Below are 24,526 nucleotides of genomic sequence, written 5' to 3'. Positions count from 1 at the left end.
ACCACCTGCTTTTTTTTTTTTTTTTTTTGCGGTACGCGGGTCTCTCACTGTTGTGGCCTCTCCCATTGCGGGGCACAGGATCCGGACGCGCAGGCTCAGTGGCCATGGCTCATGGGCTCAGCCACTCTGTGGCATGTGGGATCTTCCCAGACCGGGGCATGAACCCGCATCCCCTGCGCCGGCAGGCAGACTCTCAACCACTGCGCCACCAGGGAAGCCCCACCTGCCTTATCTTTATAAATGGACCAAGCCATCTATTACAACTGCCAATTCCACATAATTAGAAAGCCTTCAGAATATCAGGAGAACATAACCATCTACCTGAAAAATAAACTCAGACATTGGGAAGTGAGATTTCCAAATTCAGAAAGGCCCGGAGATGCCGTCAGGCGTCCAGGACTCCAACAAGCTGCGGGGCCCTGTGGCCGCTGGGCTTTCCACACTCAGAGGACAGCTGGGCTTGGTGACCAATTGCCGTGGCCCCTACCGGCCACACCTCTCCCCCCCGCAACAGTGCCTGGAACTTCTCCCAAGATCAGAGGGGCCCTTTCCTTTCAAGCTCTACCCTCCACCAACCAACAGGGTCTCTAAACAGGACAGAATCTAGAAATGAAGTTCAGAGAAAGATACAGGTACCACGACATGATACAGGTACCAAGATTTGGGCAATCTGCCCAGGGCACGCACGCTGCATTTCGCCTTTTACCGTCGGTATCTGGCCATCTCTAAAGCCTGGCAGGTCTTCGGAAAGCCCGTGTGGCAGCGTGCAAGTCAGCATTTTGCTCAACCAATAATGCAAGATGGCCACTGAGCCGCCACAGGTGATGGTGGTCGTCTTGCCGAGGAGCCATTCCAGAGGCGCGGCAAGAGGGGCAGAGGCCATGGGTGAGCGGAGCACGGCCTGCTGCGCAGGGCTCAGCTACAGCTAAATCTCACACAGATTTACTTCAGAGTGTCACCTAGCAGACCTTATTCTTGTTCCTTAAAATTAGTGAACTCTGAATAGTTTCCATCCTACTAACAAAATCAAAAAATGTTTTTAACTTGAGTGAGCTCTCATTTCTAAGGCTTTGACATTACACAGAAAACAGCATCTACATTTCTTTGCTGCATCATCTAGTAAATGTACCTCTGAATGGGAAGAATTCATTATTCTTTCACTACCCAGAAACACACGGTGATGTTTCTAAGCCCGCTCTCTTATCTGGACACAATACTTGACTGAAATAAAATATGTAAAACAATCCTAGTGCTTACCGGGACTCTAAAGCTAACACATAACACAGGCCCATCTGCTTTGAGTAAGCACACACTCAGTATCTACCTGTAAATTCTCCCCGCTTTTGAAAAACAGGTTTTATACAAACACAGATTTATTCAAGAAGGCAGCTTGCAAGGTTCTAGATTCACTCCAGACTTCAAACACTCTTGCAACTTTCTTCACATCCCCACCGCCTGAGTGATCAAACAGTAGCTCCACACGTCTGACCACACCCAGTGCCTGGTGCGGGGCAGCGTTCAAACAGAACTTGCCAAGGGAGTTCACGAGCGACTCTCTGAACACTGGTCACCATGTTTATTTTGTGAGCGATGGCCAGAGTATTAGCCACATCAACATACTCTGCTTCTTAGGGACTTGGCCAAGGTCTTACCTCTTTCGGAGATTCCGCAAATGATAATTAACCACCATTTACAGAAGGGTGGCTAAACGCACTGGGAACCTAACATAAATGATCTCGATTCACAAAAAGTCACAGAGCCACTGTGACAGTTAGGCTGCCATTCCCGTGCTGGATAACACTCAGCACCAGGGCGCACCACTCAGCGGGGGGCCCAGGGTGGCTGCAAGGACTCGGCTCCTGTGAGGCTGAGACAACGTGTAAGGTGTAAGCAACAGAGCACTGCTCCGACCACCAACCACCGCTGACCCACGTGTCCACCACAGCAACAGCATCCCTGCGCGCCCGTCAGAAACTCAGCCCGACCCCACCGCCGACCTCCTGAACCAGAACTGGCATTTGGTTGGAGGGGATCCCAATGCCTTAAAACCTGGCAGAGACTCCTGTCAGTCCATGCCTGTTTTTTCTGCTCCTACCTGAGTCGCACACGCAACCCACCCCCACTGGCCACGTCTCTCATTAAAGGAAGTAAGGTAAGGATGGCATCTCAACAAGGGCCGCTGGGGAATCTGACAGAACAGGGATTTTTTTTTTTTTTTTTTAGCGGTACGCGGGCCTCTCACTGTTGTGGCCTCTCCCGTTGCGGAGCACAGGCTCCGGACGCGCAGGCTCAGCGGCCATGGCTCACAGGCCCAGCCGCTCCGCGGCACGTGGGATCCTCCCGGACCGGGGCACGAACCCGTGTCCCCTGCATCGGCAGGCGGACTCTCAACCACTGCGCCACCAGGGAAGCCTGGGACAGGGATATTTTTAATGTGTTAAGTCCTAGTCATTTTCCTTAGTTCTCTTGCCTGTAATCTTCATACAGAATTCTGGTTACTCAAGTAGATCTCGTTATGCATTTGGCTACTCCAACTTTCCATATGCTTGATAACTTTCCACTTAGTATTTCACAGTGCAGTAGCCACTTCCACAAAATTCTGGCTTTTAAACACTCCAGGGAAGAGAAAAACACCTCTGATGATTTTATTTAAGCGACTTTGCTGACTCATTTCCCTTGGACCAAAAGAACAAACAATCGTATCCTTGACTTACTCGCCCTGCCTTTTCTCTCCTGGGCCTCTCGAACCTCTCTGGAGGTCCCCAGAGTATCCTCAGAGGAAGCTCCCAGCCTGACAACTGGATCAACATCAAGGCAGGCAGAGCAGAACACCCATGTCTGCCCAGGACACACTGCTTCATCCAAAGCCATCCTAAATTAAAGTGAAATCTATAAAGATTAAGTCATGGAAGAAAATTACTCTCAAGCGACCACACCTGCGGCGATAAAACAGCCCATCAACGTTTTCTAGGCTTCAGGAAACTTTTGTAATTCCAAAGATCTCTTGAAGATAAGTTTCATTCCAGGTCCGTGCACAAACACCTATTACCCACGTGCTGACTGGCAACCCCACAGTGGGTGGCTGTCACGCAGAGATGGTTAAGACAATTTCCCTTTTCAGGAAGCTGCCACTTTAGGAGGGGTTCCCAGGTGCTAGCAGGTAACTTATGTAGTGCTGAACAGAGCAGCTCGGCAGAGGAGGGGCTTACAGCCAGTGTGGTGGGAGAAGGTCTGGGAATTCTGATGAGCAGTGAGAAGGGCTAAGTGCTTTCCAGAGGACAACGGGAGAGAAGCAGCCGTGTGAATGGCAGAGACGGGGCCTGGGAAGAACTGGTGCTGTGGGGATGGACAAGAGTCTAGAGGGGTCCTGCAGGGAGGGGGCAGCCGTGTGGCAGGTAACCGGCCTGCAGACACCCAAGAGCAAAGGTTTCACCAGGTGGACAGGGTTTTCTAAAATGAAACATCCAGGGACACAATCAAATGAGTTTTGGGGGTGAGTGAAGAACTCAGGAGAACCCCAGGAGGGAAGGAGAATCACCCACACGATCCCCCAACACTGTCACTGTCACATACAGCGTTTCATGACATTGGCAGAAAACCTTCACAGAAGTAAACAGGGAAATAAACATGACCCTCAACCTGACCTAAGAGCTGCCTACAGGAAGAAGGGTGTGTCCTGGGGGATCTCTGTCCTGGGCTCACGGAGACATCTGGCAAGTAGAGAGGCCAGCATCAGTGATGATAAGAAAATATGTACATTATCAGATAAAACATGTAATATGCTGTCCAGAACATATGGAAAGAAAGCCAGAACTGTTGAATATATCCTAACATACTATTAATATAAATATGAAGGGGCTTCCCTGGTGGTGCAGTGGTTGAGAGTCCGCCTGCCGATGCAGGGGATGCGGGTTCGTGCCCTGGTCTGGGAGGATCCCGCGGGCCGTGGAGCGGCTGGGCCCTTGAGCCATGGCCGCTGAGCCTGCGCATCCAGAGCCTGTGCTCCGCGGCGGGAGGGGCCGCAACAGTGAGAGGCCCGCATACCACAAAAAAATAAAAAATAAAAAATAAAAAAATAGATATGACTAGGACAAATGCGAGTGAGGAAAGTTGAGAAGACCTAGAGCAGGTTGCTACGGCACCCATAAAACTGTAGGCTCTCAACAACCAGCCAGGCCCCCAGAGCCGGGGGGTGAGGGACGCCCCATGCAGACACCACATGGTGAATGGCAGGGCTCCAAGACTCCATCAGATGAGGCTCCTCCCAGGACACGCAGCCGAAACCACACACTTGGGAGCTCTTTTCCAAGAAGTTAGGACTTACAAGGTGATTGCTGATGTTTTTCATCTTCTCCACAATGCTCTTCATAGTCTTCAAGACTGGTAAATAAATACTAACCTATAAAGCGAATGAGAAAAATCAGTAGTATTAACACATTGACATAACATAGTCAAGTACTGACAGGTGCTCATTACCTGTTCGCAATGTGTGTACGCTTAAAAGCTCTGGAATCTTTTTAAATTGCCTGAATACAGGTCCCTCTTAAAATATAAAAAGAAAAAGTTTACAGCTTCACTCACTCATGCCTGCCTCTGGTGACATCAGTGACCATGTCCCTGTAGGCATTCCCTGCTTCCAAGACTGCCACTTGGCCCTGCAGCCAAGATGCCCTGCACGTGCCCCAGGGGACTAAGGCTCAGCACTGGGGGAGTTCCGTCCTCCAGGGGTTCACACCCAGGCTCAAGGTCCGCCTCCTACCCTGTGCAGAAACACTGGGGGCCAGTCTCTGCAGCAGTGCCCAGACTGGGTTGCAGCAGTACTTGGTACGATGCTGGCTTTTTCCCAGCAAAGATGTCTTCTAGTAAAAGCCAAGTAAATATTCCATTCACTGTATTTTCACGGTCTCTTCTTTAATACGTCGTGAGCAAGAGTTTGACCCTTGGGCATCATCTTTATTTCCAGTGGCTCTGGGACTCCTGTCAGGAGAACTAAAGCAGGCTCTCCCACACACCCTGGGCATCACTCCTTACGAGACAAAGGAAAAAACCACATTCTGTGAAACCCAAGCAGGTGCCTAGGACCGCTACTCCCAATAAATGCGATGGTCCTCCAAAATACTACCTTAGTTTTACTTAAGCCTTATTATTGGGCAAGACTTTCTCTCTCCTAACTGTAAAGAATGTGGCAGTCCTATTATGTAAAACGCTACTTTAGGATGTTTTATGTAAACAACTAAAGACAAATACTGCAATTTTTTTTTTCTGGGAGTGTACTTTAAAAATGACTATTTCTTGGGCTTCCCTGGTGGTGCAGTGGTTGAGAGTCCACCTGCCTATGCAGAGAACACGGGTTTGTGTCCCGGTCTGGGAAGATCCCACATGCCGCGGAGCGGCTAGGCCCGTGAGCCATGGACGCTGAGCCTGCACGTCCGGAGCTTCTGCTCTGCAACGGGAGAGGCCGCAACAGTGAGAGGCCTGCGTACAGCAAAAAAAAAAAAAAAAAAAGACTATCTCTTTTCAGGCACTATACAACTTTCAAATAAAACCTACGGCAAGACTTTATCTAAAGTCAGAGAATTCAAATCACACCATTTAATACGTGGTGAGTGACAGGACGCCGGGCATCACTCACATCAGCGTCTGGGACCGTCGGTTCTTGTAAGTCCTTCCACAGTTTTCGAGGAATAACCTTTACAGGGATGTCATGTGTCACAACACGACTACTGCTTGACACGGATAACTGCCAACAGAAAAATTTAAAATTATTTGCATCACGTCAACACTTAAAAAAAAAACTGAAAAACTAAAAAAGTTGATACCAAATCTAAGTGGAATGTTCTCAATTCAACAAATATTTATGGTGTGCGTATCCAGCTTGGGGTCCTGTTAGGAGCTGAGAAGTGTGGTGAACAAGAATAAGATAAGGTTCCCTCGGTTCCAGAGGTACACGTGGGTAAGGAAGGAAACAAATTATACAAGCTGGGTGCACTACATATAATCACTACAGATTTAAAGAAAGCAAAACAGCAACCAGGTGAGCGTGTGAGGAGGGTCTTAGAGTGGGAAGTCAGGAAAAGCTTCTCCGAGAGGTGACGTTTCAGATAGGACCAGAACAAGGATGAGCTGCCAGTCATGGGAAAATAGAAACAAGGGGGACAGTGTTCTCCCAGGCAGAGAGAAGAGCACGTGTAAAGTCGTGAAGCACAAGCTGACTTGCTACACAGAAGGAACCAAGAGACCGTTCTGTGTGCACAGGACACTCGTGTGCTGCTGGAAGGATAAAACTCGACCTGTCTATGTGCATGGGCTCCTCTGAGACTCCACAGACCAACATATTCCGCACTTTAAGAAAGAAAAGCATGATATGTTACTCTCTTACTTTTACCCTAAGTAACTTTAGAACCACACCACGCTTATATTGTGAGGTGAAATACAGATTAGCTCTGAGAACTGCATGACTGCAAAGAGCTGAGAAAAAGGAAAGAAGGTTGAGGAAGAGAGTAATCAAGACAGTGGAGGAGCAGCATGTGGGCTCACCACCTCCCACAGATGCATCAGAACTACATCCACATGCGGAACGGTGCTCACAGGACACCTACTGAGACCTGGCAGAAGACGTCAGGCTTCAGAAAGGGCAAGAAAACCTACACGCCAACTGGGTAGGAAAAAAGAACAGAGAGGGGAATTGGGATGGGGCCTGCACCCCAGGGAGGGAGCTGTGAAAGAGGAAAGGTGCCCACACCCTGGATGTCCCCTCACAGGCAGGGAGATCAGCCTGGACAGAGGGGGAGCTGTAGAACCTTGGAGGAGAATCCAGCAACCAGTTTACAGAAGGCAGAATGGAGAGAGACCTGCACACACGGGAGATGCCACCGCCCTGCACTGCCCAGCCTGAGACACATGTCCACCGGGGCGGGTGGGGGCTGAGTGCTGAAGCACAGGCTTCGGAGCTCAGACCCGGGGAGAGGACTGGGGTAGGCTGCCTGAAGGGGCTGGAGTGTGGTGTGGCCATGACCAAGGGCGTACCTGGGCCCGCCAGAAAGGCAACGTGCCACTGTTGGAGGACGTGTGAAGGGAGGCGCGGGGCCGCCACAGGAGCTTCCTTCCACGTGCACACACACTTTCAGGCAACACAACACCACCTATATGAGTCCCTGGGGTGGGCGTGAGCCACCGCTGCAGCTGAGAGTGTCGGGAGTGGGCGCCAGCTGCCACTGACATCGCAGGCTCCAGGAGCACGTGCAAGCCGCTGCAGGCTCTGGGAAGACACACGAGCTTCTGTTGTGGGCTCTGGGTGGGCAGGTGCCAGCCGCCGCCACCGCTGAGAACTCCAGGAGGGGGCACCAGCTGCCCTCACTGTTGTGGCTCTGGGAACATGCAAAAGCCACCGCAGCTGCACACTCCCTATCAAGGGGGTAGTGGCCAACACATACTGAGGAAAGGCAAAAGGCATCCATACTAAAAGCAGCCCTCACACCAAAAATATTAAACCTGCACAAGCTACACAGGGATGCTCCCGCATATAAATAGCCTTCTAAGACCACAGTTGGTAACTGTTTCTCCTAAACTCAGAGAAAGAGAAATACAAGTAAAATGAAGAAGCTGAGGAACACTCCCAGTTAAAGGACCAAGAGAGAATTCCCCAAAGGAACAAACAATGAAACAGACTTCTTCAATCTAACAGAGAAAAAGTTCAAAAAGGTGGTAATGATAATAGTGAAGGTATTAAGAAAGGCTTTTGACAGAAGTGCAGAGTACTGTAAAAAAGAACTAGAGACAACAAGGAGGAGCCAAGAAAAATTACAAAATTAATCTGCCGAGATGAAAGCTGAGCTCAAGGCAACAAATAACAGAATGAATAACATAGAAGAATGAATAAGTGAGATGGAAGACAGAATAATGGAAATCACTCAATCACAACAGCAGATAGAAAGCCAAAAGAAAAAAAAAATGAAAGCAAGATAAGGGATCTATGGGATAATATAAAGCATGCCAATCAATGCATAATACAGATTCCAGAAGGAGAAAGAAAAGTGGATCAAAAATGTTTTGAAGAAATTATGGCTGAAAGCTTCCCAAAAATAAAAAAGGAAACATATATCCAGGTACAGAAAGTACAGAGGGTCCCAAGTAAAGTGAACCCAAACAGATGTACACCAAGACACAATTAAAATGGCAAAAGTTGGGCTTCCCTAGTGGCGCAGTGGTTGAGAGTCCGCCTGCCAATGCAGGGGACACGGGTTCGTGCCCCAGTCCAGGAGGATTCCACATGCCGCGCAGTGGCTGGGCCCGTGAGCCATGGCCGCTGAGCCTGTGCATCCAGAGCCTGTGCTCTGCAACGGGAGAGGCCACAACAGTGAGAGGCCTGCGTACCGCAAAAAAAAAAAAAAAAAAAAAAAAAAAAAACTGGCAAAAGTTAAAGAGAGGATTCTAAAGACAGCAAGAGAAAAACAAGGAGTTAATTACAAGGGAACCCCCATAAGGCTATCAGCTGATTTCACTATGGAAATGTTGCAAGCCAGAAGGGAGTGGCAAAATATATTCAAAGTCTTGAAAGGGAAAAAAATCTGCAACCTAGAATACTCTACCCAGCAAGATTATCATTTAGAATAGGAGGAGAAAAAATTTCTCAGACAAGCAAAATCTAAAAGAATACAGTGATACTAAACCTATCCTAAAAGAAATATTGAAAGGTCTTCTCTAAATAGAAAAGCAACAAGCTATAGGAAAGAGGGAATAACAAATGGCAAGTAAATCACTTAAGCCAATATACAAATTAAACAGAAAAAAATTTTTTTTAATCTGTGAAAGCAATGATAACCACAACAAACTACAAAAGAATAAACATGAAGATGTAAAACAGAACATCAAATTCATAAAACGTAGGGGAGGAGAATTAGAAAATGTAGATATTTTTTAAATGTGTTTGAGCCTACGATGACTATCAGTCTAAAGCAAGTAGATATAGAAAGGGGTTAACATACTTGAAAAACAGGGTAACCACAAATCAACAACATACGATACATTCACGAAAACCAAAAAGAACAGAACACAAACATAAAATAAAAGGAATCAAACCACAAAAAGAGAAACAAGAAGAGAAATAAAGGAACAAAGAAGAAACACAAAATCAATTGGAAAACAAGGTTTAAAATGGCAATAAATACATATTTATCAATAATTTCCTCACATGTCAAAGGACTAAATGCTCCAATCAAAAGACAGTGGTGGACTGGATAAAAAAGAGCCTGCAATATGCTGCCTACAAGACACCCACTTCAGGGACTTCCCTGGCAGTCCAGTGGTTAAGGCTCTGTGCTTCCACTACAGGGGGCACAGGTTCAATCCCTGGTTAGGAACTAAAATCCCACACACAGCACGGCATGGTGTGGCCAAAAAAAAAAAAAAAAAAAAAAAAAACACTAGAGACCCACTTCAGGGCAAAAGAAACACAAAGATTGAAAGTGAGGGAATGGAAAAAGATATTTCATGGAAACAGAATTGACAAGAAAGTGGCAGTTGCACCACTCGTATCAGACAAAACAGACTTTAAAACAAAGGCCATAAAGAAGGATAAATAAGGACAGTATATAATGATAAAAGGATCAATACAAGAAGAGGATTTTATACTCGTCAACATATATGCAACTAATATCAGAGCACCCAAATACATAAAACAAATACTAACAAACATAAAGGAAGAAACTGACAGGAATACAATAATAGTAGGAGACTTTAACACCTGACCTGCATCAGTGGACAGCTCTTTGAGACAGAAAATGAATAAGGCAACAGAGATCCTAAATGATACAACAGAACAGCTACACTTAATTGTTGTTTTGGGGACATTACATTAAAAAAAAAAAAGAAAACACATTCTTTTCAAGTGCACATGGAACATTCTTTAGGACTGACCACATACTAAGGCACAAAACAAACCTCAACAAATTTAAGAGTACAGACATTATTTCAAGCATCTTTTCTGACCACAATGGCATGAAAATAGAAATCAACCACAGCAAAAGAAATGAGAAAAAAACAATTACATGGAGACTAAACAACATGCTACTACAAAACCAATGGGTCAAGAAGGAAATCAAGAATGAAATTTTAAAATACCTTGTGACAAATGACAATGAAAACACAACCATACAAAATCTAAGGATGCAGCAAAAGCAGTTCTTGGAAGTTCATAGCAATACAGGCCTTCTGCAAAAAACAAGAAAAATCTCAAATAAACAACCTAACCTACTGCCTAAAAGAATCAAAAAAAGAACACCACCTAAAGTCAGCAGAAGGAAGGAAATAAACATCACAGGGGAAATAAATAAAATAGAGTTAAAAAAAATAGAAAAAATCAATAAAGCCAAGAGCTGGTTCTTTGAAAGGGTAAACAAAATTGACAAACGTCTGGCCAGGATCACCAAGAAGAAAAGAGAGAGAAACCAAACAAAATAAGAAATGAAAAAGGAGAATTATCAACTGATACTGCAGAAAAAAACATAAGAGACTGCTATGAACAATTATATTTGAACAAATTGGACAACCTAGAGGAAATGGACAAGTTTCAGGAAACATACAGCCACCGAAAGTTGAATCAAGAAGAAATCGATAATTTGAACAGACTGATCACTAGAAGTGAAATAAAATCTGTAATAAAAAAAAATTCCCTACAAACAAAAGGCAAGGACCAGATGGCTTCACAGGCAAATTCTACAAAACATACAAAGAAGAATTTCTACAGATCCTTCTCAAACTCCTCCAAAAGACTGAAGAGGAGGGAACATTCCCAAAGACATTCTGTTAAGTCATCATTGACCCAATACCAAAACCAGACAAAGATACCAGCAAAAATGAAAATTACAGGCCAATATCTTTGATGAACATAGATGCAAAAATTCTCAACAAAATATTAGCAAACCGAATCCAACAACATGTAAAATAATCAGACCATGACCAAGTGGGATTCATCCCAAGTTAACAAGGATGGTTCAACATACGCAAACTGATGTTATACACCAAATCAACAAAAGAAAAGACTGGGACTTCCCTGGCAGTCCAGTGGTTAAGACTCCATGCTTCCACTGTAGGGGCATGGGTTTGATCCTGGTCAGGGAACTAAGTACCACATGCCACGCAGCGCAGCCAAAAAGAAAAATTTTTTAAATTTAAAAAAGAACAAAAGAAAAGACAAAAACCACATGATCATCTCAATGGATGCAGAAAAAGCATTTGACAAAATTCAACATCCACTCATAATAAAAACTCTTACCAAAGTAGGTATAGAGGGAACATACCTCAACATAACAAAAGCTATTTATGACACACCCATAGCCAATTTAACAGTGAAAAGGTGAAAGCCTATCCACTAAAATATGGATAAATACAAGGATGCCCACTCTCACCACTTCTATTCAACATATTACTGGAAGTGTTAGCCACAGCAATCAAACAAGAAAAAGAAATAAAAGGCATCCAAATTGGAAGGGAAAAGGCAAAACTGTCATTATATGTAGATGACATGATGCTACACATAGAAAATCCTAAAGACTTGACACAAAAACTATTAGAACTGATAAATGAATTCAGCAAGGAAGCAGGATACAAGATTAACATACAGAAATCTGTTGCATTTCTTTACACTAATAATGAAATATCAGAAAGAGAAAGTAAAAAAGAAAAGAAAACCTTTTAAAATTGCATCAAAGAAAAATACAATAAAATACTTAGGAATAAACCTTACCAAGGCGGTGAAAGACTTACATGCTAAGAACTATGAAACATTAATAAAGGTAATTAAAGGTGATTCAAAGAAATGGAAAGATATCTCATGCTCTTGGACTGGAAGAATTAATATTGTTAAAATGGCCATACTAAGCAAAGCAACTACAGATTTAATGCAATCCCTATCAAATTACCCATGACATTTTTCACAGAACTAGAATAAATAATCCTAAAATTCATATGGAACCATAAAAGACCCAGAATTGCCAAAGCAATCCTGAGGAAGAAGAACAAAACAGTAGGCATAACCCTCCCAGACTTCAGACAATACTACAAAGCTACAGTAATCAAAACAGCATGGTACTGACACAAAAAAACAGCCATATGGATCAACGGAACAGAATAGAGAGCCCAAAAATAAACCCACACACCTAGAGTCAATTAATCTTTGTGACAAAGGAGGCAAGAATATACCATGGGAAAAAGACAGCTCCTTCAGCAAGTGGTGCTGGGAAACTTGGACAGCTGCATGTAAATCAATGAAGTTAGAACACACCCTCATGGCATACACAAAAATAAACTCAAAATGGCTTAAAGACTTAGATGTAAGACATGACACCATAAAACTCCTAGGAAAGAGCATATGCAAAACATTCTCTGACATAAATCACAGCGACATTTTCTTAGGTCTCCCAAGGCAATAGAAATAGAAACAAAAACAAACAAATGGGACCTAATCAAACTTACAAGCTTTTGCACAGCAAAGGAAATCATAAATAAAACAAAAAGACCACCCACAGAATAGGATAAAATATATGCAAATGATGTGACCGACAAGGGATTAATTTTCAAAATATACTACAATGAGGTACCACCTCACACCAGTCAGAATGGCCATCATTAAAAAACCTACAAATAACAACTGCTGGAGAGGGTGGGGAGAAAAGGGAACCCTCCTCTACTGTTGGTGGGAATGTAAGTTTTGGTGCAGTTACTATGGAGAACAGTATGGAGGTTCCTCACAATACTAAAAATAGAATTACCACTTAACCCAGCAATCCCACTGCCGGAAATATATACAGACAAAACTATAATCCAAAAAGATGCATGCACCCATATGTTCACAGCAGCACTATTTACAATAGCCAGGACATGGAAACAATCTAAATGTCCATCGACAGATGAATGGATAAAGAACACATGGTATATATAAACATACAATGTTATAATACTCGGCCATAAAAAAAGAATGAAATAATGCCATTGCAGCAGCATGGATGGACCTAGAGATTATCATACTAAGTGACTGAAGTCAGAAAGAGGAAGACAAATACCATATGGTATCACTTATATGTGGAATCTAAAACATAACACAAATGAACCTACCTTCGAAACAGAAACAGACTCACAGACATAGAGAACAGGCTTGTGGTTGCCAAGGGGGAGAGTGGGTGGGGTAGGGATGGACTGGGGGTTTGGGGTTAGCAGATGCCAACTATTACATACAGAATGCATAAACAACAAGGTCCTACTGTATACCACAGGGAACCATATTCAATACCCTGAGATAAACCATAATGGAAAAGAATATTAAAAAAAAAGAATGCATACATATGTATAACTGAGTCACTTTGCTGTACGGCAGAAATTAACACAACATTGTAAATCAACTATACTTCAATTAAAAAAAAAGTTGAGAAATCCTCTTCCATAAAGAGCATTAAACTGAATACAACACTCACCCGAAAAATAAAGTCCACAAATCACATAAGGAGGAGAGGTGCCAGGATGAGGGAAGGCCAGGGAGGAGGCAGCACTGGCGCTAAAGGAAGTTAAGACTTCAAAGAGTAAGAGGAGAGACTCCAAGGAGAAGACCCAGCATCCCCAAAGCCTGAGAGTTGGGAAAGAATGGGACACACCTGGGGAACCACTCGGAGGGCAGGTGTTTGCAATTTGGCTCTACAATGGGTTGGGCCACACGTCAGGGGCTTCGGAAAATAAGTTGGAAACGTGAACTTCATTCTGTGAGCAGTGACAGCCTGTGGGGTACATATGTCCTGAAGAGAGCTGCGCATTGGATTCATCTGGTAGTAGCGTGGAAGAAAGATGTATTCCTTGAGAACCAGAGGTCATTTTAAAGGTGTCAGCAGCAGAGGCGTGGGAGAAGGGAGGGACACACAAATGCTTCAAAAGTGAAAACGGAGAGAAACCATGGTTTCTAGACTAGGTGACAAAACCAGTAAAAGAAACGGAGATGCTGGGATACGCAGATAGAGTAGAAAGATGCAGAAGTGTTATTTCATAGGAAAAGGAGTATCCTCGTTGAATATTATGGGATCACAATGCTATTTAAACATGAGGAGGACCTGACTCCAAGGGAAAACAAATACTGATGTGCAGATCTTTCATTTTAATAACACCAATTAGCTTTCCACATACTGTTAGAAAGCCTAGGCTTATAACTACTTTTGAATCCTCTGGGAAGTTTCAGAAACGCTCCCGTCGTACTCACCAGCTCTATAGAAACTGTGAGGCAGGGAAAGTGTTTATTAGTCAGCTTGATTTTCAAGACTCGGGCATTCTGGGCAGTTTTCAAGGCTCGAGATAAATTTTCCGATGTTAGCTCTAAGTAAATCGCATTGTTTTCTGCGGAGACACCTTCCATTTGAAATTCGCTGAAGAAATTCTCCTAAGGGAAGAAAAAGGGGAGACATCTGTGCTCTTTCAGGAGGCATTCGTGGCGGGCGGGGGTGGGGGAGGTTTGCAGGCCTCAGAGAGCCTCCGCTCACCTGCTCCAGTTCACACCACATGCTCACCCCTCCATTGGCCACCTTGTCAGAGAGGATGAAGTTCAACTTATCCGGGCTGATACGCAGAGTGCAGGTTTTGGCAAGCTTGGCTATCATGTTACTAACTCCTACAGCGAAGGATTCGAGTAAGGAATTACTAAGATGCACGCCAAGTATCCCAGACGCTAACTTAGCTCGCAGAACTCCCAGTTCGGCCCGACGAGCTTGCCGGTGGGAAAATCACGTTTACGCTGGTATCCACCGGGAAGCCTTTAATGCCGCTGAGGTCACGCCAGCCTCCCACCAACCCTGCGCCGTTCACATCACCAGCCATCAGGGCTGGAATAAGGAAACCGAGATTCGGAAGTGAACTGGCGCCTACCGGCCGCCTTCAGCCCTCCCACGTCCACTCGGGGCCGCCGGGTGCTGCAGGGATCGGGGCAGGGCCAGGCGCAGCAGAGGGCGGGGGAACCAACGGGGCCGGGCTGTGAAGGACGGTCTGCGCCAGATAAAGGTGTCTGTGCCGCCTGCGGCCGGGTTAAGAAGACACGAGATAGGACTCAAACTGCAGGGACAACCCTCGGCACCTGCGCCCGCCCCATCCTCCAGCGGCCTGCCAGCCCAGCGCGCCCCCATCCTCCTCGCGGGGCCCCGGCCGCTTGCACTGCCCCTTCCGGGCCTCCCGCCCTCCCCTCTGCCCTCCTCCCCGCCGCCCGGGGCTGACGCAGCCCCCACTCACGCGTGAAGTTGTTCAGACAGGCCGCATCCACGAGCTTAGCCCGAAACTTCATGGCGGGACGCAGCCCGTGCGGGGCGCCCGTAGGCGGCTGACTCCAGGGACCCCAGCCTTACGCTGCCCGCCGGAAACGCCACCGCGGGCCTGGGTTCCGCCTGGCTCGGCCGGACGCCAGCCGCGGAGGAGAGGAGAGCTTCCGGGTCGCGCCCCTGGGTGACGCGCCTTCTGCCGGAAGTGACGCGTCCTCCGCCCGCAGGTACCGGAAGTAGTTCTGACAATTTGAAGTTTGACCTCCGTGATCCCTATTTCCAATTCTCTTTTACAACGTGAGAAATAAAATCAATCCCTTATTTGTAAAGTATTGAGTAGAGTTACCGGTTAAATACACACCTCTCTGGGGTAGGGGAGCTTTAGAACCTCTCTCGGCTCAGACGTTCGCACTAGTACCCCAGCGGTGCGGGACCACGTTGGATGCTGCTGTGAAATTGTTTCAAATTTAAACTTTTAAACTGTGCAAAATGCAGGATGTTTAAAGAACATTGATGTTAAGTGGTAATTTTGTAGTCTTATCTCAAGATGAACTTCACTAGAGCCTGTTAAAAAAATTGCACAGCAGAGGGGCTTCCCTGGTGGCGCAGTGGTTAAGAATCCGCCTGCCAATGCAGGGCCCATGGGTCGAGCCCTAGTCCGGGAAGATCCCACATGTCATAGAGCAACTAAGCCTGTGCACCACAATGACTGAGCCTGCGCTCTAGAGCCTGCGAGCCACAACTACTGAGCCCACGCACCTGGAGCCCATTGCGCTGCAACTACTGAGCCCGCATGCCACAACTACTGAAGCCCCCACGCCTAGAGCTGGTGCTCCACAACAAGAGAAGGCACAACAGTGAGAAGCCCCCATGCAGCAAGAAAGACCCAACACAGCCACAAATTAATTAATTTAAAAAAAAAATCTCATAGCACAAATGATATAAATGATGTGGTAGAATTTTGAATAACAAAATGAGAAATAGAACAATTGTCTCCAGCTTGGTTTTTCAGAGACAAGATTGTCCATGTTAAGAATGTTTTGTTTTTAATGTGCTTTGCAAATAGAAACGTACAACCTTGTTTTTACTTTGGTTTATAGAATCAAGATATGATAAACAGTAATAACAGATCCTTTTAAAAGTGCAAAATAGGGCTTCCCTGGTGGCGCAGTGGTTGAGAGTCCACCTGCCAATGCAGGGGACACGGGTTCGTGCCCCAGTCCGCGAGGATCCCACGTGCCACGGAGCGGCTGGGCCCGTGGGCCGTGGCCGCTGGGTCTGCGCGTCCGGAGCCTGTGCTCCGCAGTGAGAGAGGCCACAACAGTGAGAGGCCCGCGTAACGCAAAAAAAAAAAAAAAAAGTGCAAAATACGAAAATTACAAGCAGTTCTGCCTATTTTAAGACTATAATATGAAGGTAGACTCCAATCTACATTGTTACAAGTGTTTGCCAAGCAAAACATGATTAATGTCACATTTAAGTTTTTTAGTACCAAAACATGCTTTTTAGTACTTCACAAGTTAATTTTAAAATAGATAAATCATTAAATGAGGTGGTTGCTATGGAGGTCATGAATATGATTAAATACTGAGTAAGCTTTGTAAACAGTGTTTCATAATATATTGATATGTACTTCAAATCACTTATTTTTTTGCCATAAAATAAAAAATTCGATTTGTTTAGTCATAACAACATCAATGGTGTTGGGTGTTGGGGGGAAAATTGTCTAACCATGGATGATGAGTTGTTTTGTTCAAGACGAAAAAAATTAAAGCTCTTTGGCAATATTAACCAAAAAAAAAAAAAGATTTTTTTTAAACTTCCTAAGATGATACGTCAGTATACATTCTGCACAAAGGCCCAAATAATATAGGGAATTTTGTCCCAACAAATATAAAATTAAGTTGAAATGATCTTTTCTTGAAAGATAATAGGAATCTTATGTTTTCTTGCAGTTTTCTTAAATAGGTTTGACAAATTAATAATTCAGGCTAAGCCTGTCATTAGGACTCAAGTGCTATTGTTACTTGGTTCCCATTCTTGAAAGAGTAGCAAAGATGGGTGGTCCAGAAACTAGATAATAGTCTTTGGTACAGGGAGAATTGGCAAGCTTAAAGCATTTGAAATGATTAGAAATGTATTTGGATCAATTTTACCAAAGTAAACTAATTTATATTTTGATATCTCTCTAATTATAGGTATTAGTTGATAATCAATACATACTTAATGAACTGAGTTGAATTTCAGTACACTAATGAGGCTGTGTCTTGCTTCAGTCTTTTGGACCTTTTGCTGTGGTTTGCTCTGTGCCATACCATCTCTCAGAGAGGCATGCCATCCTGGATCCATCTTTATTTATGAAGGTCATAATCCATATGATTATATGATTATAAATCAATAAAAATGGACTTTTTGCATGATTCTTAGAAAAAATAATAATTCAATAATTTCAGTATTGATAATTACATATATTGACACTACTTCCTTACATTTCTTCCAAACGTTTTGAAGGCAAGGAATGAGGTCACCAGAGCTCTCTAGAAGCCTGTGTGGTACTGAGTTTTCTAATGCAATGTGTAGTCATATTGTTGTCTGTCTAGCTAATACATAGTCTTCTAATGTATATGATTATAAGATCCGGGGAGCAGTGTTGATGTTATTCATTATGTTTGTTTATTGTGCAAGGAAATGCCCTCATCTTGAAAATGGAAATACAATGAGTGAAGCATACAAAACATCAGTCAGGGTGTGGAGCTGGAAGTAAGGAACTAACCTTTTTATAGCTGCAGAGATGGTAAACTCCATCTAGATAAGTATCATGCATTTAGTAGCTGTCACCCAAAGCTGCATCTGCCAGTGTCTGTCAGGTGCCTGCTTCCCCGTACAGTCCCAGGGGAAGGCTATTTGCAGTCCTATTGTTACCAGTTAATGTTGGAAAAATTACTCAAGAGGAAAGATACTGGCATAGCTCAGAGGTTCTACATCAGTCCTGATGGGCAATATTTGTCTTTTTTTTTTCTTTTACATGGGAAAACTGTAAAATGAGGGAAAGCATACTGCAGGGGTGGCATGAGTGAATGTCTTTCGAGAATTATACTAGTTTAAGGGTGGGTTTTACTTAAACAGTTCTTCAAAGACTCTTGTCATCTTTTAGATGTTAAAGGAAAAATACTTCAATACATTTCATAATTTTAAAAAATTGACATCTGTGGAGCCTGTTAGAAGTGTCAGGTACAGTGCTTGGGGCTCGTGCTCCGAGGAGGGGGCTCCTCCACCCAGGAGGGGGAAGACCGACATTTGTTGGGTGGCTCCTGTGTTTCGTTTTCATGTAGTAGAACTTGTTTTTATTTTCTTTTGTGACTCCTGAAGTCTGAGTCATATTCAGAAAGGTGTTCCTCTATCCAATGTCATACAGGAGTTTTTCCAAGTTTTCTTGTTATATTTTTATGTTTTTTTGTGGTTTTTTTACACCTGTAAATCTTTTCCCATATTGGGAATTCATCATGTTTCAAACTGAGAAGTATGGATGCAATGTTCTTTTCTTAATGAGGAGATAATTGTTCCAAGCCATTTGTTTTTACCCATCCCTTTTGAGATGCCACCTTTATCAATATATACTATGTTCCAACATAGATATTAATCTATTTCTGAATATCAGAAACAGAATTTTTTGTTTGTTCCATTGGTCTGTCAATGTTCCAGTGTCACACAGTTTAAATTATTTATATCTATGTCATTAATAATTCTGGGACACCAATTCCAATGTGTGGGGCTTTTTCCCCCACCCCAAGAAATCCTCCAAGACCAGCTGGGTGTCCTGTGATTCAAGTCTGACACTACCTACCTGGAGATAATGTTGGACCCCACAGGTCCCACAAGACTGCCCCCCCATTCAGATGACAGTCACAGTTCAGATGTCACCTGTGCTTCTGATCAACTGGCTGTAAACTGGGGTACCATGATCCCCTCCTTGGATTTGAATGTTTTGCCAGAGCCACTCACAGAACTCAAGAGAATCATTACTAGTTACATTACTTACTAGTTACAAGAGAAACATTTTACTCACTGGTTTATTGTAAAAGGATATAACTCAGGAATAGCCAAATGGAAGAAATGAATAGAGCAAGGCAAGATGAAGGGGCTCAAAGCTTCCCTACTGCCTCAGAGCTGGCCATTTTTCCCTAATCTCCATGGATTCACCAAACCGGAAGCTCTCCAAACCCCATCCTTTTGGATTTTTATGAAGGTGTCTTACATAAGCGTGATTGATTTGATTTAATCACTGGCCTTTGGCATTTGATTCAGCATCCAGCTCCTCTCCTGTCCCCAGATGTCGAGGGTTGAGACTGAAATTTCCAACCCTCTAATCAGTGGTTGGTTCTCCTGGCAACCAGCCCCCATCCTTCCCAAAAGTCACCTCACTGACACAACAAAGACACCTTGATCACTCTTATGCTCAGGAAATTCCAAGGGTTTTAGGAGCTCTGCACCATAAACTGGGGAGAAAAACAAATGTATATTTCTTACTGTAAATCACAGTATAACAGTCTTAGAGCTATTTCCCTTTGTTGATTGTCTTTATTTCAGGGGTCTCCTAGCTTCTCACTAAGTTTATATTTCCATGGAAACTTTAGAGTCAGTTTGGTTGAAAACACAACCCTTTGGTTTCTTATGCATATGTGTTTTAATCTTTTTAAACCTTTCTAAAACTGAAAATGTCAAACGTATATACATGTAGACAGAATAGTATTAAGTGAAACCTTGTGGACCAACACCTGACTGCAATGATCATTTCATGACCAATCTTTTTCATTGATCCTCCCACCCATCTCCTCCTATATTATTTTGAAACATATCCCAGATATATCATTTCATTTGTAAATTTAAAACATATATTATAAATCTAAGTGATAAGAATTCTTTGTTGTAACAAAATCATAATACCGTAATAACCTAAATATTGTTTTTAAAAACAATTCCTTAATATTCCATAATTGTTTCATAAATACCATACTTTTTTTCTGGCTTTTAATTGAGATCAAATTGAGTTTGTAGATCAATTTAGAGAGAACTGACTTCTTGACAGTGAAGTTTTTGTATCCACAGATGAGTTATGTCTTTCCATTTATTGAAGTCTTTTTTTCATTATCCACTTCTCTTTCATTGGCTCTTCATACAGTTTAATTCTTTCATTTGATTTTTTTAAATCTTTGTTGTGGCTTTTGTAAATTATATCCTCTTACTGGTTGTGGTTTGCATTTATGAATGATTTTGATTTATATATGATAATTTTGTCTCCATCTGTGTTTGTAATGTATTTTTAAATCAAATTTATTGCATTTCAAGGAATTCATCAAGTCATCTGCAAATTAGTCATGGTCGGACTTCCTCACTAATTTTTACCTCTAATTTTATTAGCTTCTTTAATTGCACTGACAGTGTATCCAGATCAGTGTTAAATAACAATTTTAAGAGCAAACATCCATTCCCGGTATGGATGAATAATAAATGAAGGCAAAGATGCTATTATGTGAAAGACTTGAAAAATACCATCTTCTTCTAAATGCAAACTCATTTTTCAGTGCTTCAACAACATGATTCATCCTCAGAAGCTACACTAACATGGGACTTCCCTGGCAGTCCAGTGGTTAAGACCCTGAGCTTCCTCTGCCGGGGTTGTGTGTTTGATCCCCGTTTGGGGAGCTAAGATCCCACATGCCCTGTGGCTAAAAATTAAAAAAAAAAAAAAAAAAGCACAGTAATGCAGAGAGATTGAATTTACTTTTATATTTTTTTATTAGTAAAATTCATTCACTTTTTGCTGGCAGGTAGGAACCACTTGGAGGTTTCTTTCTCACTTCTGATTTTTTATTACTATAGGTGTGGTGTAAACTAAGGGAATCACTTGAATATTTTGGACATGTGGTCATGGGCTTCTGCACCAGTTCTTCTAGGTGTCATCTCTTGGGGTGCCATGAACCCTGAATCTATATAAACAAGTATACTTCGGGTGTCCCCAATTGCTAAGGATTTTAAGTTTCATACATAATAAGAATTCAGAAACTTCATGCTGAAAATACAGAAAAGATTGAAATTAATGTCTTATAAAATAAACCTTCTCAAAGAACCCTGAGTCATGCTGATGTAATAAAAAATTAAAACACTGTCTTTCCTTCTTAAGTCAAGTACTTTCAAGTACCAGTCTAATGGATGATGTAATGAGCTACTGTAAGTAAAGAGCTCATAAAAAGGCAAATACAAGGGAGGGAGATAACATGGTGGTCTATACTTCGAGGCCTCTCACTGCCTTGTCCAGCCTCTGTGGTGCTCCTTGTTGGCTGCCCCAGGGAGGGATGTGGTTATACAACTGAATGTGAAACTCTACAAGTCCATTCATTTCTGACACATATACTGCTTTCAGCTTAGATTTTCTCACCATTGGCCAAGAAGTGTAGTAACACATTTGTTTTTACATGGTTTGAGATGCCTTCTGCATCTCTTCATTACTTCCTGTGACTAATGAGAAATGATTAAATATATTTCATATGCCTTAATGACTTTCAAGCGTTTCTAAGTTACCAGTTGGTATTCTTTCCCCACTGAGTTAGGGTGAGAAGTGTTACTTATATTATTTGGTATTAAATATTTATTCTCTCCAAGTTCCTCTCTGCCCCCAACCATCTCATTTTGTACCATCATCATCCCCATCCCTTTTACAGAAGGAAGATGATAGTGACCATGACACCTAATCATACCAAGGGAATCTAATAAGTAAGATAAGGATGAGAAAGAGAATATATATATATATATATTAAAGTGATAACAAATGATGAAGAATTTGGCTTAGAAATAAATTTTATATTTGCCTATTTTTTGCATTAAAACTTATGTACATGATTGGAGCTAAGATTTTAAATTCAGACAAGCCTTGCTTATCGCATAATTCTGTCATAATTATTCTCACACACACCACTTTGCATCAAGCAATCCCAACAAATCCCTCCCTGGGATGGAGTCACTGATACACTATCTTTTCCCAAGGATCTCATTACCTGGAGTGCAAATGTTTGAACGGTGGTTCCTGTTTTATTATATATAAACTGACCTAGGAAAATTTCTTCTCCTTCACATTGTTTCGAGACGCCCTGTAAAGAAAGCAACAGACACAGAGGTTGTAATGAATGGGTGTTCAGTTACAGTAAATGGAGGCAAGTGTCTGTTCAAGTAGCAATTATTCTCCAGACGTCTGGGGCACAGCGCTATGCTAGCTGCCAGTACTGCCCTATTAACCCAAAAGGTGTTTAACTCTGGTGGGGGAGCCCTTAGGCAAGAAACAGGCTAATCAAAGGGCTGAATAGATTCAGATAGAGAGATAAACAGAGAGGTGAGAAAGAGAGATGACAGAGCAAATTCCAAAATTGACTTTGGCCTCATAAATGTATTTGCTATACTTTGAATAAAATAAACACCAAATGAGTCCCCATATTGACCCAATATGTGTGAAACTTAACCAGTTTGCCAAACTTTGATCACACAAATAGCTCCATCCAAAAAGTAAGCTTTTGTTGATTTGTGTATGCAATTACCCTTGTGCTTTTGACCTTCCTTCTCTAACCCTTATTTATTTTTTTATTTTTTCCACTATCAAATATTTTTTTTCTTATTAGTCATCCATTTAATACATATCAGTGTATACATGTCAATCCCAATTGCCCAATTCATCACACCACCACCACCACCACCCTGACGCTTTCTCCCCTTGGTGTCCATATGTTTTTCCTCTACTTCTGTGTCTCAATTTCTGCTTGGCAAACTGGTTCATCTGTACCATTTCTAGGTTCCACATATATGCGTTAATATACGATATGTGTTTTTCTCTTTCTGACTTGCTTCACTCTGTATGACAGTCTCCAGATCCATCCACATCTCTACAAATGATCCAATTTCATTCCTTTTTATGGCTGAGTAATATTCCATTGTATATATGTACCACAGCTTCTTTATCCATTCGTCTGTTGATGAGCATTTAGGTTGATTCCATGACCTGGCTATTGTAAATAGTGCTGCAATGAACATTGGGGTGCATGTATCTTTTTTAATTATAGTTTTCTCAGGTTATATGCCCAGTAGTGGGATTGCTGGATCATATGGTAATTCTATTTTTAATTCTTTAAGGAACCTCCGTACTGTTCTCCATAGTGGCTGTATCAATTTACATTCCCACCAACAGTGCAAGAGGGTTCCCGTTTCTTTACACCCTCTCCAGCACCTGTTGCTTCTAGATTTGCTGATGCTGCCCATTCTAACTGGTGTGAGGTGATACCTCATTGTAGTTTTGATTTGCATTTCTCTAATAATTGGTGATGTTGAGCAGCTTTTCATGTGCTTCTTGGCCAACTGTATGTCTTCTTTGGAGAAATGTCTATTTAGGTCCTCTGCCCATTTTTGGATTGGGTTGTTTGTTTTTTTTAATATTGAGCCACATGAGCTGTTTATAGATTTTGGAGATTAATCCTTTGTCCAATGATTCATTTGCAAATATTTTCTCCCATTCTCATGGTCATCTTTTCGTCTTGTTTATGGTTTCCTTTGCTCTGCAAAAGCTTTGAAGTTTCATTAGGTCCCATTTGTTTATTTCTGTTTTTATTCCCATTACTCTAAGAGGTGGATCAAAAAATATCTTGCTGTGATTTACCTCACAGAGTGTTCTTCCTACTCTAAGAGTTTTATGGTGTTCAGTCTTACATTTAGGTATCTAATCCATTTTGAGTTTATTTTTGTGTATGGTGTTCAGGAGTGTTCTAATTTCATTCTTTTACATGTAGCTGTCCAGTTTTCCCAGCACCACTTATTGGAAAGACTGTCTTTTCTCCATTGTATATCCTTGCCTCCTTTGTCATAGATTAGTTGACCATAGGAGCATGGGTTTATCTCTGGGCTTTCTGTCCTGTTCCATTGATCTATATTTCTGTTTTTGTGCCAGTACTATATTGTCTTGATTACTGTAGCTTTGTAGTATAGTCTGAAGTCAGGGAGTCTGATTCCTCCAGCTCCGTTTTTTTCCCTCAAGACTGCTTTGGCTATTCAGGGTCTTTTGTGTCTCCATACAAATTTTAAGACATTTTGTTCCAGTTCTGTAAAAACATGCCATTGGTAATTTGATAGGGATTGCATTGAATCTGTAGATTGCTTTCTGTAGTACAGTCATTTTCACAGTATTGATTCTTCCAACACAAGAACATGGTATA

The 24,526-nt window shown here is 42.6% G+C and overlaps 2 protein-coding genes across 2 annotated transcripts in view; both read right to left on the bottom strand.

The window, feature by feature from the left end:
* The window catches only part of HUS1 (HUS1 checkpoint clamp component), a 29,351-nt gene extending 14,033 nt beyond the window's left edge, over nt 1–15,318 (bottom strand). The window contains exons 1-5 of the mRNA XM_007449836.1: nt 15,253–15,318; nt 14,514–14,641; nt 14,237–14,413; nt 5,633–5,740; nt 4,325–4,399 (exon numbers count right to left, since the gene is read on the bottom strand). Coding sequence (XP_007449898.1) covers nt 4,325–4,399; nt 5,633–5,740; nt 14,237–14,413; nt 14,514–14,641; nt 15,253–15,304 — 540 coding nt within the window. The 5' untranslated portion in view covers nt 15,305–15,318. The remainder of the gene's footprint in view (nt 1–4,324; nt 4,400–5,632; nt 5,741–14,236; nt 14,414–14,513; nt 14,642–15,252) is intronic.
* A 5,719-nt stretch (nt 15,319–21,037) lies between these two features.
* The window catches only part of SUN3 (Sad1 and UNC84 domain containing 3), a 41,088-nt gene continuing 37,599 nt past the window's right edge, over nt 21,038–24,526 (bottom strand). The window contains exons 9-10 of the mRNA XM_007449835.1: nt 22,331–22,423; nt 21,038–21,348 (exon numbers count right to left, since the gene is read on the bottom strand). Of these exons, the coding sequence (XP_007449897.1) occupies nt 21,229–21,348; nt 22,331–22,423 (213 nt within the window). The 3' untranslated portion in view covers nt 21,038–21,228. The remainder of the gene's footprint in view (nt 21,349–22,330; nt 22,424–24,526) is intronic.

This window comes from Lipotes vexillifer, unplaced genomic scaffold (genome assembly GCF_000442215.2).
Source record: "Lipotes vexillifer unplaced genomic scaffold, Lipotes_vexillifer_v1.1 scaffold1344, whole genome shotgun sequence".
Classification (NCBI taxonomy): Eukaryota; Metazoa; Chordata; class Mammalia; order Artiodactyla; family Lipotidae; genus Lipotes; species Lipotes vexillifer.
Note: the sequence above shows the minus strand (reverse complement) of the source record. Positions and strands in the feature narration are given on the sequence as shown.